Genomic DNA, 16633 nt, shown 5'->3' with positions numbered 1-16633 from the left:
GGGAGGAAGGGAGGGTAATTGTTTTTGTATGAAAAACAGGTAAGTGAAGAAATTCATTTTATTTCTAAAAATTACATTTCTATCAGAGATCTGTTTTTCAAACATAAAAACAGCAGACTGCAACACTGAGGGAGTCAAAATGATATGCCAGGCGTAGAGGGTGAGATGACTGTCCATTGTGGAGACACTAACCTTTGACTGAGGTGAAGTAGAGTGCATACACAGGAGTTCTCCGTGACCCTCGTGTCTCAAAAACCAAAGACCCCTTGCTGACCAATGTTGAGTGCCTTAAGGGTGCTCTCACACCCCAGTCTGACAGGGTGAGCCTGAGAAAGGTCCTCAGACTCGGCTACTGACCCCTTATCCTAGCCCAAAAGTGGCAAGCTGATCCTAGAGTGTCCTCATGAAAGGCAGCCTGGGTAGTTTTCCTGTGGGGTGTGGACCACGGGTAGTCGTCATACTATGTGGCCAGCCATGACAACTGGGGACAAGGTGAAGATATCTCCCTCCTTTCTCACTATGTCACGAAGGTAATGATCAGCAAAGACTGAATGTGTCCTCCAGTGGGCTGCTCTCAGGATGGAGGAGAGAGTTCTTTCACATAAGCATGGAGGTAGCAATACCAAACATGTTGTGCACCTGAACCCTAAACTTGAGACAGGTAGAGTCAGGGATGGAAGCATGAGCTTCTTTGATAATATCCCGGAGGAAGAAGGAGATCGCTGCTTTTGGCATGGGTCTGGACAAACACACACTTACCAGTAAAGAACAGGTTCCTAGGTCTCACAACTTACGCTGTCTGGTGTAGGTAGTGACTTAGCGCCCGAACAAGGTATAAGAATCGCTCCTCGTCCTCTGGACCCACTACAGACAAAAAGGCTCTTAATACAAAATTCCCATGGAGTAGTGTGGACTTCTGTATCCGTCTTGGCAATAAATTCCTGGAGATAAAAGGCTAAAGATCTTGCCCTCGCCAGCTTGTCCTGTGTGAGATAGCTTGGATCTCTACCACCCTCTGTGTTGTTTCAAGAGCAAGAAGGAAGAGGGTCTTTCTTGTAAGGTCTCTGATGGACGAGAGTCTAAAAGGCTCAAAAGGAGCCCTGGGCAAGTGGCGAAGGACCAAATCTAAATTCTAGGAGTGGGCAGGGTCCCTAGCAGGCCTGTGTGGCCGGGAGGAGCAAACCCTGATAATGTGCCTCAAAACCAGGTCATTTGGCTTAAAAAACGCTGTACCCCTTGATAGAAGAGGCGGAAAGACAACAGACATGTCAGAAATAAACAAGAAAATCGGCAACTTTCTAGACCATGGGGTTGGAAATGGTGTGCCCATTGTCTTGGCACCATCTCCTGTACTTCTTCCACTTGGGTTGATAGTTTAACTTCTTCACTCCGGGCAATAAAAAATGGCTCCTGGTGCTGTATCTGGGCTGGGTGGTGTGGGGAGGTACCTGACTCAGGACAGCTCTCTCTCTCTCTCTCTCTCTCTCTCTCTCTCTCTCTCTCTCTTCTATGGAAGTTACGATGATAGTAAGTGATTTTTCATAATAGGTACTTACATTAAGGAATTAACTCATGCAAATTTTAGAGAAAAAATTATAGTTTGCCTTCTCTTGACCATTTTTCTTAAGATGGCAAACGAGAAAACACATTAATTTTTTTAGTACACTAATCTATTTGTACTACAAAAAACAAAATAAAATGATTTCCATCTGAGTGTTCTGTCCTGGTATAAGTAAATCATACACCTTTGCAATAATGATAGAAGTTCAGTGAGCCATTGTATCATATATGACCTACATTTTGAAAGATCGCATACAATATATGAGACAGAAAACACACCATCTTAGCAGAAAGCAGCCATGATGCAATATGGGTGTCAATGGATATGTCACAAGCGCTCTGATGACGCAAAATACACGTCATCATGTTGAAGGAGTTAAAGCAGAGGGTCTTTTAGCATGAGCCAAGAAACTTGCAACCTTAGCCCCTGTGTCTCAAAAATCACTTGACAGTCTTGTCAATTGAAGTGCGTGGAGACCAAGGTGGAACCAGTGAGAGTGAGGTTGTCTCAGATCCCGTCTGAGGGGAAGGCGTCTGGGTGGCTCGATCGACGCCCCCAACAGGTCTGGAAACCATTCCTTCTGGGGCCAGTACGATGCTACCAGGATAAGTCTTGTGTTCCTGAATGCCTGAAGCCTGATGAGTACTTTCCTGATGAGAGGAAGAGGAGGGAAGGCATACAGAACCTGGTTCCCCCAGTTGTAGAAGAAGGCATCTGTGGCTATGGCTGCAGGATCCTGAAAAGGGGGATACAAAGTTCAGGATCCTGTAGTTGAGCTATGTGGCAAAGAGATCCACTGTTGGATAGCCCCACACCTGCCACAATTGGCAGCACACATCCATGTGTAGGGCCCATTCTGTAGACAAGACCTGGTGTTGCCTGCTTAGGCAGTCTGTCACCACATTGTTCAAACCTCTGACAAACTGAGTCAGTATCTGCACTGAGTAGGCATCTGCCCAGTCTAGGATCTCTCGTGCCTCGTTGTTGAGAATGCTGGAGTGAGTACCCCCTTCCCTATTCAAATAAGCCAGAGCTGTGCTTTTGTTTGAAAAGACAGCAACCACACCCTGCAGAGTGAAGGAACCCATGGTGTATCGTCTTAAGTTACAAAATGCTGATGTGAAGGAGCCTCTCTTGGCTGTCTCTGAGGCCACTCACTGAGTCCTGGAGGAGGGATGCGCCCCACCCATTGTTTCAGGCATCTGTGTAAAAAAGATCTGGAGGGATTGACCCTGCTCCAAGTTCCGAGCCTCTAGCCATCACTCCATGTCTCTCCAGCAGCTGGTGTTCCAGCTGACAAGATGGTTGTCAGCCACTGAATGTCTGTCCCACAGCTGGTTGAGTTGGATTTGTAGAATGCTCATTCTCCTTCTCAACCCCGGAACCAGATGAGTAAGCGAAGACAAGTGTCCAAGAAATCTCATCCAGTCCCTTGCAGGGAGGGTCTGGCAGCTGAGGAAGGAGATGATTGTGTCTTGCAGGTTCTGTATCCTCTCCTGTGTCAGGAAAACCTTCAAAAGGGAGAAGCAAATCACTATCCTAAGGAAGGTCTTCTCTTCTGATATCAGGGAGGACTTTTCCCAATTTATGCAAATCCCCAAGGAAGAGCACATGTTGGTGAGACAAACTGTGGCTCTATGAGCCTCATCTGCTGACAAAGACAGGACCAATCAATAGTCCAGATAAGGGAGGATGTGGAAGCCCTGGCAATGGAACTCTGCAGAGATGGGAGCCATGAAATGAATAGAAAGGCCAAAGCAAAGCACTCAAAGCTGAAAGTGGATGCCCTTCCAGGTAGAGTGCAGGAAGCGCTGGCTGTCCGGGTTGATAGGGACCTGCAGGTTGGCATCTTTCAGATCCAGAGACACCATCCAGCTATCCTGATGTATTGCAGACATGACTGTCCTGACTGTCTCCATACTGAACTTGGTGGTGATGATACAGGTGTTGAGGATGGAGAGGTACATGATGGACATGACCTCCCCCATTCCCTGTGGCCTTTTGGAACCATGAACATGTGCTTGTAGAAACCAAGGGGTAGGAGGTGCCTCCTCTATGGCACCTTTGTCCCTCGGTCATAGAGCTCCAAGTGAATGACTTGTCCTTTGAGAGATCCAAGGTATAGCCTCTGAAGTTCTGAAGTGGCTTGTAAGGGATGGAGGGGTACAGAAGGGGATTCTGTAGCCTTCCCTCAGGATAATGAGGACCTACTTCTCTGCCTCTATCTAGAGCCATGCCTCCCACCTCTGGGCCACACAGCCTGCAACTGTCCTCTGGTGGGAAAGGTTGTCACTTGTGAATGGGCTTACCTGTCAGCCCTCCTCATGCTCAACTGAGACGAAAGGAAAGGGACCGGACGACCCACCTCAGAAGTCCTTCAGGTGAGAAGACAGGATCGGTCTTTGGGTGATCAAGGCATTGGGCCTTGTGGAAGGAGTGGAAGAAGGCTGTGAACCACCAACGGTGTGCCAGTAGCAGGACGTTGCCATGCTAAGGCCCTGATTGTGGCCTCATGGAGAGCCATATCAGTGTTGTTCTTACAGGAATAAAGAGCCTCCTGAAGTTTGTCCTCATCAAAAAGGAGGGGAGAGAAAATAGGGGACCTCTGAAGGATGCCCTTCTTCATCTGTGAGAAGGTGGGTCTGAGGCAGCTCAGGTATCCCTCCCTCCTCCAAGCCTGCAGGTTGGCGACAGTGTAAGTAGAGTCTCTACAGGCATTGTTTAGGGCCATACAAATGGTTTTAAATAGCTGTACCTCCAGGTCTAAGAGGGGAGAAGGGAGGTTGTGTGCAGCAAGAAGGTGGAGAGGCCCCAAGCACCAAAAGACCTGGCAACCACTCCCTCCATCCTGGCCACTCCCAGGTGTTCACAAGTGATGCGTAGCTCTCGGGCACCAGGATATAAAGTGTTGTGGAGGTCAGGGTTAGCAAGGGCAGCTTTTCCAAACACCTCCTGACCTACCATGTTGTAGATCTTGGCATATCTGACTGAAGGATAGCCAACCGAACAGGAATTCTTCTCATTGGCCTTTAATTACAGTGTCAGCGATTGAAGTTGCGACTCACACTGATGTCAACAAATGAGGTGGAGCAGGACTTCTTGATCCTCCTAAGTGTCATCCTTTGGTGGGCAAGGACACTTAGGAGGCATCTCTAGTCCAAGGATAGTCCCCCCCCTGGTCCCCTGATTTGGTGTGACTGCACACACCTTTTTACGTCAGGACTCTGGAGGGTACAGGATACTGAACTGCATTAGGTCCGGATTTGAAAATAAGGGCAGGGCTGGAAAAGGGGGTCAGTAGCAGATGGCATAGAACTACATAAACCTCCTAACTAGGAAGCAATAAAATCATTAACAAAAGCAAGTACATCCTCATGTCAAGATTTTAAAAACAAAGAAAGATCAGGAGCAACTGGAGGCTTAGAGCCCTGCTGTGATGCTGAATCATCACCTGTGACTCCATCCTGGGACAGGACACTACCATCCATGGCCAAAACCTGAGTCCCCAGGGGTGTCAGGAAGAACAGAGGAGACTCAAGATCACGAATCCCCAGCCTCCAGAACAGGATGAGGTGCTGCGGTCAGCTGCTGTAACAGTAAGTCAGCACACTTGCGCCTCTACTTGGCCTTGGCAACTCTCTTGCGACCTAAACTGCACTGTTACTTATGTGCAGCAACCACTTTCTCACTACTCCAGTTAGCACATTCACCCACTTCTTACTCAGGCAACAGATATCCCTACATTTAACACAAACTGAATCAGGGTTATGGAGGAAACTACCCAAGATCTGTGTGCATGCTATTCTTGAACAAAATCTCATGGACCTCGTACTAGCCTGGGACCCAAAGGAGCCAGGAGCACCAGGTGAATCACCATGAAGCAGCAAAACATCCTCCTGAGCAGAGGAAGGAAGTTCAGCCTGATGGTCATGGGTGTCCTCTTCCATGACAAAGGAAGGAGGAAGGAGAAGCACCAGAAGCAGAAGGAAGTCAAAACTTGGACGAAAATGCTACGTGTGTAACCACAATGCAAGCCAACAATTAACTGAGGTGGCCCACAACTCCTCAATGAATAAATAAATAAATAACAAAAACATAGTATAGCTGGTGAGCCAATCTGTGGTAAATTTATACTTTAATACAATATCCCCTATCTCTAACCTAACCTAACCTAACCCAACCCACATACCAAGTGTATTGCTCATTTCCGAGTACAATGGAACTCCATAGCTCACCACAGCTCACTGGACTTAGAGAAAACTTGACAGACACAGCACATTCCTGGACCTATTGCAGCGTTATTATTCATTTGCAGCAGGTAGTGCACTTGTTGGAGATGTTGTAAATAGTAAGAACAACAACCTAAGGGTGGCCAAAACCATCTAGAGTTTATTGTACGAAACTGTAGTAGAACCCAATTTGCTACCAACCCCCTCACCTGTCATCCAGGTAGCCGCCCTTCATGTCATGGCACACCAGTGTCCTCAGGTGTGAGGAGGGTGGTCGGGCCCTCAGCCTCTCTCTATGAATATTACTTGTTAGACATGGCATCGACCACTCCATCAACTCCTTCAAGCTTGACAGTGGCTGCACCTCCTCCATTAGCTCAGTGTACGGTGCAGTAAGGAGAGGACACCTTTCTTGATTCCTTATCAACGGCTGGGTCACGTGTGGCTAATATGGAGATAACCTTAGCCTCTTCTCCTGAGGTTAATACTTGTGTCTGAAAGAATTAAGATTATAGAACATCACAAAGAAAAAAATAAATACATAAATAAAATAAAAATATATATATATATATATATATATATATATATATATATATATATATATATATATATATATATATATATATATATATATATATATATATATATATATATATATATATATCAATTTCCAGAAGCTTGTTAAAGTTAAAGCAATATAAAACAAGGTAAAAAGTTATGTTTTGTTAGCTTAGGATAGGGTATGTTATTTAGTTAAATTAGTGTGCTTGCAGCAAAATCAAAATTTATGATATAACCGCTATCTCCAGAAGGGGGGGCGCATTCTATCATAATATTTACAAAACTTTTATCTTCTTTAATTCAGCTTCAAGTTTTCAGAAGTTGACACATACTGCACGATAATCAGCAACCTTAATTGTCTGACATGCATTAGTCTCAGGAGACGTGGCTAAGCTTATCTCCGTAATCTCCCTTCGTCTTCTCATCTTTGCCTCCACTCTTAATAACCTAAAGTGATGCACTTCTTGTTTTCTCAATACATTAGTTTTCAAACAGGTACATGTGTCCTCTTCTCTCTCCAATTTTGGAGACGTTACTTCATCTGTCCTCACCTTACGTTCCTAGTCCTGTGTCTCTCAGCTTCTCTAGTATCTCTACTTTCTAGGTTCTTTACTTCACACTGTCGTCAGAGTTTCTTCTTTCTCTTCCACACGCTTCAAGGAAAGAAAGTGACATGGATACAGATAGCATAAACATCAGCATGTCACCTACCTCTCAGCTGGCGCGGTTTTCAGCTGCCAGCAGTCAGAGATGTACACTGAAAGAACTATCACCCCATCCCTTTGGATTGTAAAGAAAATATTGAGAGAGAGAGAGAGAGAGAGAGAGAGGGAGGGAGGGAGGGAGAGAGAGAAAGAGAGAGATTGTTTCATTAAAATGATTTGAATTGTAAAGAAAATATTAAGAACAGAGAGAAAGAGATTGGGAAGGTGGGTCTGACTGATGGCTGATTTTATTTATTTATTTATTTGCCATCATCCTGACATAGGTATTGGGTTATTTGATTTTTTAAAATTATTATTATTCTTTTTAGGCAATGTTTTGATATCTGGGTCCCTCACAGAGAGTACTGTTTCTCCTCTAAATATTACAAAAAGGAATACATTCTGTAATAATCTTGGTAGAGCAACATTTTTGCGGCCGAAGGCATATCAAACCGAAAAGACTAAAGCGGCCCATACACGATCAATTATATTACGCAAGTCTGGTTGCACAATATAATTGACAATTTAAAGTTGCCCACACACAGGTCAATATAATTGACACTTTAATTGCGCAAACCAGGCTCAGTTTGGTCTTGCAATCCGCTGAGAAAGGATGGAGGATTTTGACCCAGCAATCGCCGTGGCCGTTGCTCTTGCTGTAGAAGAGGAAACCGATGTTCCAAAAAGGAAACGTGCAAAATGGTCAAAAGAATGGTTTCTGCAGCGTTCAACGTTTGGACACACCAAATTACTACGTGAACTGAGCCATAATGAGCCAAGTGATCTTAAAAACTTTCTGCGCATGGATGCTGAGTCCTATAATGAGCTATTGCAAATGGTCGAGCCCCTGATTGAAAAACAAACTACAAATATGCGTCAGCCCATCTCTCCTACGGAGCGTTTATCAATTACACTGCGTTGGTTCTATACGAATTGATCTTTTTTTTTTTACATCTTCCCTTGTGTAGTTTGGGTACTTTTCCTGGAAATTTTCAACCAACACAGCGTAAGCTGCATCTTTCTTTTGTCTGTTGCTGTAATCATCACTTTTTACTTTCCATAGGGCTGGTAAACCTTTATAAACTTCGATGCACTCCAATTGGAATGTCCTGTCTTCTTCTTTGTCAGACATGTTGACGGTACGAAATCTGGAAGACAAATGATTTTGTTCCACAATTTAATTGACGGTCACCACAGACGGTCAATTAATTGTGCAATCAAATAGACTTGCGCAATAAAATATCAAGCACAAATTGATTCACTCAATACAATTGTGCAAGTCATCAATATCGCCCATACACGGTCATTGACAATGAAATTGCGCAATATAATTGATCGTGTATGGGCCGCTTAACTGAACTCGGGAACACCGAGTCCTCTCAAAACACCAAAACAACTCCGCGGCCCGCGGTGGCGCAGTTGTTTGGAAGCTCGTGTGGAGGGACAGAAAGACACCACGGCTCGGGAGTGTCTCTGCGGTCGGTGGAAACACGTGGACACGGAGAGGACGTGTGATCGCTGCTCGTACTCTCTTCACCTCTCCCACGGAACTCTACTTACCTGCTTGTGTGACACACATTCCAGACTATCCTGTATTCCATCAGCGCCTATTTTAGTGCCTTTACGCTTCGGGGCCATGCCACCCGGCCCTACCGGCCCCGTGGCCATGGACCATGACCCGGCCTCCCAGAAGCGGGGACTGTCCCCCTCCCCATCTATAGAAGATTCTGGCAAGACCCCTCGCACCCTTCCCGACCAGGACCCTCCTCACACTACGTCAACCACAGCCTCCTTCCTTCTGAGAGCGACCAATGGCACCCGGGTTTTCTCCAATCCCAGCAAGGTGTCCCAGGCCCTCCACTCTTCCACCTTGGGCAAGTACATCTTGGAGGGGGAAACTCGCTCACTGGGTAATGGCTCTGCTCTCATCGTCGCCATCGGGGAATCCAACATCTCTAAGGTTCCCGAACTCCAGCTATCCACCTTCCAACTAGGAGACTGGACAGTCACCAGCCGCCGGGCAGACAAAGGAGGTGACACCTTCAGGTACGCCAGGGTGGGACCGCTGGCAGATGATGTTGACCTGGAGGCCGTGAGGAGGGGCTTCAATACCTTTGATGGAGGTGAGGTGGTAGAGATCACCTGGCTCCCTCCCCACTGTCTGCCCCGGACCACCACAGGGAGGTGGCTGCGCCTTAAGGTAAGCGGAACCCTTCCCACTCGTGTAGCCATACATCAGGGCTGCGTTCCGTTGGAAGTTAGCACGCTGCCCCCCCCCCCCCAACCAACAAGTACTGATGACGAGGTCGCTGTGCGACAGATACAGGATAACCTAGATGGGCCCTGGTGGCCCTTTGTTATCCTATTATTTATGTTATGTTATGTTATATGTTAACAAAGGAACGCAAGGGAACGCGTAAGTCATACGGGTATGGTTGACAAAGATGGCCGTCCAAGCTGCTCTCCTCCTCCTCGCTCAAGAGCTCGCAGAAGACCCTCTGTTGGACGCTGCAGAGCTCCTCTTAGCACGAGAGGAGGAAATATTGCTGAGGCAAGAGGAAGAGGGAGAAGAGAGGCTGCCAAGGCAAGGAGAAGAGGGAGATGATAGGCCGCCAAGTCCTGTGAGGGTCAAGGACTATGCAGAGACGATAGTGCCTCTTTACTCCGGGAAAGACTTCAAGAAACACTTTCGAATGCAAAGGGAAACTGTCCCTGCAGCCACAGGTGCTGGAGGGGCCTCTGTAACAGCTACCATGGCGGTAGAGGCTGTCTCTTCTGCCTCAGAGGCTGTGGGAAGAAATGCGACACATATAACACCGTCTTTTATTGTTATAAATACTAATATTTTCGTCATATTGCCTTATTCCAGCATTCTACAAGGGATAACAGACTTACCTCATTGTTTTTGATGTTCTGTGACGTCGCATAAGCTGTCAAAATAGCATTTACATCCCCACACTGAAAATATAGTGGTGAAGCGGCGGACGTCTGCGGTTTGTTGATAAATAATAGTTGCCAGACACCGCCAAGCATTCACCTCCGAGGAGCGCAAGGTCCCGCAAGCTTCCGCAAGGCGAGCTGTATGCTGGTCCCCCCCGATTCGGGGGAAGTATGCCATACTGTACGCCTTACGGTCCCCAACGGAACGCAGCCCAGCTGGTATACAGGCCCATACCTTACCTCCTGCCTCCGCTTCGCTGTCCTGGGTACTTAAAGATTGGCCACTCCATCAACACCTGCAGGTCAAATGTCCGCTGCTCCAGGTGCAGTGGCCCTCATTCCTCCCGGACAGACGACGTCACATGCACCCGACCATTCCACTGTTTTCAGTGTGGTGGACCACACGGACCCAGGTCAGTCTACTGCCCCCTCAACCGCCAGGCCCAACAGACTTACATCAATCTGACTCAGGAAGGACACTCTCACTGACATCAACAGGCACCTGAGGTCCTTACAGCTCCCCAAGCAGCAGGCCACCCACAAGCCTGCCCTTCCTAATGCTACACTGCCACCATCACACCCTCAGCCTCCACCACAAGTTCAGTCAGGTGTACCCTACTCCACAGTAGTCACCACAGGAAACAGGTTCGCACTTCTGCAGGACCTCGAAGATGGAAATGCCCCAGACATTGCTCCGGGCCCTGCACCTAACAGTACAGCCACCCACTCCTCCAGCAGCCGCAGCTGCTCACGACGTCCTTCCCCCAGGTGGCAGTGACATCCACCAGCCCCGCCACCTCCCACTCCACAAATCCTGGACTGTGACCTCGTGCACTCTCTCACAGTGGCTAACGTCCATCTACCTCCTGCCAGCCCCACTCACCTAATTGAGGAGATTGCTCCCCCATCCCAACCACCCCACCTACCTACACCAACCGGTCCTGCACCTCTCCCAAGTCATACTGCTGCTCCTGTTCACCTACCTCAGTCACCTGAAGGTATGTCCTCTGCATCCCCCAAGGAAGACACCATCTCCCAACTGCTCACCCTCTTCTGGAAAGGGCTTCACCTTTACCAGAATGGCACTCCTATTCCCACCATACTCACCTCTCTGTGGCCCACTCTCTCCAGACTCCTGACCTCTCTCTTCCAATAATGGCCTTCACAGTTATGTTCTGGAATGCTAGATCTCTCCGCAAGTCCCATGAGCTCCAGACATACCTAAAGGACATCCTTCCATCCGTCATCGGAATATGTGAGACGTGGCTGCCCCCTCACATCTCTCTTACCATTCCCGGATACACCATCATCCGTAGGGACCGCCCTCAAGGACGCGGTGGAGGTGTCCTCGCTTTTCACAACAGCCTCATCCACACCCAGCTTACCCTTCCTCAGTGGCAGGGCGGCAGCATGGAGGTGGTTGCTGCCCAGGTTGGCCTCCACTCGGACTGGCTCACTGTGGTGGTGTGCTACAACTCTGCCAGTAATGCCACCCAACAGGAGTATGATCACTACTTTTCCACCCTTCCACAGCCAGTACTCATCATGGGGGATTTCAACGCACACCACCAACGCTGGAATCCTTCCTTACTGCCACGCAACCACAACCCCACAGGAACTGCTCTCTTCCAAACCCTTCTGGACTCTCCTCACCTCTCCCTCCTCAGTCCACCTGGCCTAGCTACATACCTCCACCCTCACACAGGAGCCCCTTCTGTCCTTGACCTATTCCTGGGTGACTCAACTTTCCAGTCCTCACAGTTTTCCACAGGACCCTACATGGGCTGCGACCATCTCCTGCTACTGGCCACTTTACCACACACCCGTCCCAGACCCCACCCTGGCCGTCTACCTCGTTGGACCCTGACACCATCAGCCTGGCCTCGGTTCCAAAAAACCTTATCTAATCCCGATGTCACCACACTCCAACTTGACCAAGCAGTTCTAGCCCTCAGCCAGTCATTAGAAGCAGCTGGACGAGCAGCCTTTTCCCTTTCCACCAGACAGTCTCCTCGTCGTCCTGGGAAACCGTGGTGGGACGAGGCATGTGCCAAGGCTGTCCAAGACCGCCAACATGCTTGGTCTCAATGGAGGCGAACCCCAACACCACAGGCAGGGAAAGAATATCGCCGCCTCGATGCCATCTGTGCCAAGACCATCCTCAAGGCCAAGAGATGTGCTTGGAGGGCACACTGCTCCTCTCTCTCCTTCTCCTCCTCCTCAAAACAAACCTGGGACTTCCTGCACATCATGGAAGGTAAACAGGTTTGCCAAGCCATCCCCCTAACTGGTCACTCCCAGACACCACTGGACAATCAGCAGAAGGCTGAGCTGCTGGCATGCCATTACCACCACAAAATTGGTATTCCTCCAACTCTCCAACCTCCACAAGACTTGGACTCCGTCATCACCACAGCTGTCACCACTCCTGGCATCCCAGACCTTATCCAGCCCTTCACCACACAAGAACTGGCAGCAGCCACCTCCACTCTCAAGACTGGCAAGGCTCCGGGCCCAGACCTGCTCCCATCAGAGTTCCTCACCCACCTCACTCCTCCCTTACAAGTTAGCCTCCTTCACATCTTCAACACCAGTTGGCTGTCAGGACAGGACACTTCCCTACAAGTTGGAAGTCCTTCATTCTCATCCCTATCCCCAAACCAGGGAAGGACCCAACACGACCATCTTCCTACAGACCCATCGCCCTCCTCTCCAACATAGGCAAGCTATTGGAGCGCCTGGCAACCACCCATCTCACCTGGTGGCTGGAGATGAAACACCTACTGAGTGATCAGCAGTGTGGTTTCCGATCCCACAGGGGTACCCTGGACATGCTGGGTCAGATGGAGTATCACATTTGTGACACTTACCGCAAGCGGCAGGTCATGACATCCCTCTTCGTCGACCTCGAGGGAGCATTTGACTCAGCACCACACACGGGAATCCTCTACAAGCTGGCCAACATGGGCATTACAGGCACCACTCTTTCCTGGGTGAAGGACTTCCTTTCTGGTCGCTCTTTCCAGGTAGCAGTGGGTGCCTCCAAGTCTGCCCTGCACTCCATACAGCGAGGTGTCCCCAGGGTCTGTACTCAGCCCACTCCTCTTCAACATCATTCTGGCAGACCTCCACCTCCCTCCCCATACTCACCTACTTATTTATGCAGATGACATCACCATCGTCAGCAGGGCAGCAACACTAGACCAGTCCTCCACCCATCTCCAGGAAGCTGCCACATCACTGGGAAGCTGGCTGACCACCTGGGGACTCACAGTCAGCGCCCAGAAGAGCACACTCATGTGCTTCACGCTCAAAAAACTCCGCACCCACCCCACAGTCACCATCCGGGGGGAGGCTGTCCCCTACTCCACCACCCACACCTTCCTCGGGCTTCGTCTGGAGGGTCCACGCCTGTCATGGCATGCCCATGTCGATTACCTCCGGTTTACCTGCTCCAAACGTGTAGATGTCATGAAGAGGCTCTCTGGTATAGGCTGGGGTGCCAACAGGGACCTCCTCATCAAATACTACCTGGCTGCCATCCGATCTAAGCTGATGTATGGGTGCTGTTTTTATGGGTCAGCTGCACCATCCACCCTTGCAAAGCTTGACCCCATTCAGAATGCTGCTCTGAGGATCTCTTTGGGTGCCATGAGCTCCTCACCAACAGTCTCCATCCATGCAGAGAGTGGCATTCTCCCCTAAGTGCCTACAGGAGACAAGCTCTTTGCCACCAATACCACCGCATCATGAGCCTACCTCCCTCACATCCTCTCATCACTCTATACACCACCTCTGGAGTGGATCAGCACTCACCTGTATGGTTTCCTGGTGCCAGGCAACCACTGCTTGTGAGAGCTCTCCTAGCTCATGCCATCCTAGGCTTGCCTCCACCACCTCCACAACCCATCAGCCCACACTCACCACTACCACCCTGGCTGGACATCTCAGACAAGATTAACCTGCACCTTCCTGGCCTCCCTCCCACTCATGGTTCTGCTGGTGTCCTAGCTCCCACCCTCTTTCTACAGCTGGACAGAACCTTATACCACCACCACCTCAGAATATATACTGATAGCTCCCATTCCCCTTAACCCCCCTCCACAGCTGCAGCCATCTATTTACCTGCATCCTCTACCTGCATGACATGGAGGTTCCCACCAGACACCGATGCTTCAGCAAGCCCTCAACCACCTCACCACACTCTCCTCTACAGGCTCAGCAGTTATTTACACTGACTCCCTCTCCTCCCTGCACCTCCTTCAATCCCGCCATCCAACCTCATCCACCTTCCTCATTCACTCCATCCAGCAGACGCTGCTACAGCTTCCCACTATGGGTTGGGGTAACCCTACAGTGAGTTCCATCCCACTCAGGCATCCGAGGAAACGAGGTCGCCAATGCTGTGGCCAAGATGGGCTTGTCGGAGGTAAACATCACTCTGCTCCGTCTCCCTCTCTCCACCGCCAAGCGCATTATCTCCAGAAAATGTCACTCCACCAGGGACACCTCCCTCAACACTGCTCTCCTCACCACTTCTCTGGGCCAGTACAGGTGTAATTCCTCCCCACAACCCTGGATGCGACAGCAGTCCCGTGTACTAGACGTCGCCCTCACCCGTCTCCGCCTGGGCCACACCAGACTCACTGCTCACCTGCATCGCCTGCATCTGTCCCCTGACCCATACTGCCCCTGGTGCAGGACTGTACCTGAAACCATCAAATACTTCCTTCTCCACTGCCCACGCTTTCACTCTCACTGTGTTGTGCTACGTTCCCAACTCCTTGCCCTGGACGTGGCAACATTCTACCTGCCCACCCTGCTGGCAGCAGCAGGCGTTCACCCGTCATGGCAAACCACTGTCATCCGCCTCACCTGTGCCTTTCTCAGGAAGACTGATCAGCTGTCACGCCTGTGATAACATCACGGGCCTCCTCCAGGGCTCATAGGATCCAGCGGATCTTCACGGCCCTCAACACGAAGAAAAAAAAGTTTCCGTGAAGACGGTGAAGTGTATAGTGGACACATTTTAACAGCTAATGGGTGTTCATGATCTCAGATATTTCATCAGGTAGAGATTTTTTTTTTCTCTGCAACTTGGGTAAATAAGCAAGAGAAACTTTTGATTGCTGGTTTAGAAATGGTACAGATAGTGTCCCCGTTTTAGTTTTTCCAGTGCAAAAACACTACATATTTTTACCTCCCTGAACTGAAAATGTCCCCGGAATTTGTCTCAGAAATCTGGTCACCCTAGTGTGGAGTGTTCTTAGAGCTGGAACAGAATGCCGGTTTATACAGTTGCTGTAATTGACTGCAATTCTATAAAAACAAAACAAAAAAAAACAAGACGTGAAAGGATGGACTGTGTTTCCCAGAAAGAAAGACGCGGCTCGAAGAAAATTATGGGAGACACGATGTAAACGAGGCCCAACGTGGAGAGCTACCAAGGACCATGCTATCTGCTCAAAGCACTTCATAGATTGGTGCAAAGGACCGTCAGCATCGCATCCAGACCCTGAACTGTTTGCCTATAACCGGTGCAGAGCAGGTAGAAACCTGCAATAGATTTACAAATTGACTAAATAAAGTTAAAGGCAACGTTAATGATGGAACTGTTATTAAGAGTTAGTTAAGTAGAATTGATATTAGCATGAATGATAATGATAAAAGGTTTATATTAGTATTATTGATTCTTTTAAAAGTTATCATCAGTATTGCTCACCTTGGTGTTGCTGCTGTTTACATACGGAACGGACAATCTTTCACTGAAATCATACAAGGATTTTGCATCAAAACATCGTGTTTATTTGATATTCATCACATTTTCTGGATTTAATTGCTAATTAATTAACTTGAACCAATGAAATGTGCTTGCTTACTGAAAATAATGTAATTCAGTCAAGGTGATGAAGTGTGCCAAAATTGAGACCATGAACCAAGTATTTTTGGCTGTTTTTGCCATAATACGTTCTCTGTGCTTGGTGAAGCTGATTAGAGATGTTCCTTATAATTTATTACTTAGTTTGATAGCACATATATGATGTAAATTTTTTTCTTCCAGCATACCGAGTTGAATGTGCTAAATTAAGTTATCTGCCGAATCTGGGAGCTTTTCAGCACTTTCCGACGTCGGGATAGAAAGAGAGTGGGTGACAGGACAGAACCCTGAGCAACACCACTATTAATATATTTAGGAGAAAAACAGTAGCTGTCTACCATGGCTACAATAGAACGATCGGAAAGGAAGCTTGCGATAAAGTTGCAGAGAGAAGGATAGAAACCGTAGAAGGGCAGTTTTTAAATCAAAGTTTTGTGCCAGACTCTATCAAAAGCTTTTCATATGTCTAACGCGACAGCAAAAGTTTCACCGAAATCTCTAAAAGAGGATGACCAAGATCAGTTCAGAGGAATGCTAGAAGATTACTATTTGAGCGACCTTGACGGAAGTCATACTGGTGATCAGATTAAAGATTTTGAAGTGACAGATGTTTAAGAATCTTCATATTGAGAATAAATTTTAAAAAAACTTTAGACAAGCAATAGATTTACAAATTGACTAAATAAAGTATTTATTATTATTATTATTATTATTATTATTATTATTATTATTATAATAAAGGCAACGTTAATGATGGAAC

The 16633-nt window shown here is 48.1% G+C and overlaps 1 protein-coding gene across 9 annotated transcripts in view; it reads right to left on the bottom strand.

Annotated features, from left to right (window-relative positions):
* The window catches only part of LOC123505560 (cytosolic endo-beta-N-acetylglucosaminidase-like), a 49447-nt gene extending 42232 nt beyond the window's left edge, over positions 1–7215 (bottom strand). For 8 of the 9 annotated variants that reach the window (XR_006675203.1, XR_006675201.1, XR_006675204.1 and 5 more), the window contains exons 1-2: positions 7063–7215; positions 6000–6284 (exon numbers count right to left, since the gene is read on the bottom strand). Coding sequence is in view for 4 of the 9 variants with exons in the window: in XM_045257023.1 (XP_045112958.1) it covers positions 6000–6163 (164 nt within the window). In the remaining 5 variants the exon portion in view is untranslated. Of the gene's footprint in view, positions 1–5999; positions 6285–6902 lie in introns of all 9 variants that reach the window. The other variant, XM_045257024.1, reaches the window with a different exon arrangement.
* Positions 7216–16633: the final 9418 nt, after the last annotated feature.

Source organism: Portunus trituberculatus, chromosome 18 (assembly GCF_017591435.1).
Source record: "Portunus trituberculatus isolate SZX2019 chromosome 18, ASM1759143v1, whole genome shotgun sequence".
NCBI lineage: Eukaryota > Metazoa > Arthropoda > Malacostraca > Decapoda > Portunidae > Portunus > Portunus trituberculatus.
The sequence above is the reverse complement of the archived record's forward strand: the minus strand, read 5'-3'. Positions and strand labels throughout refer to the sequence as shown.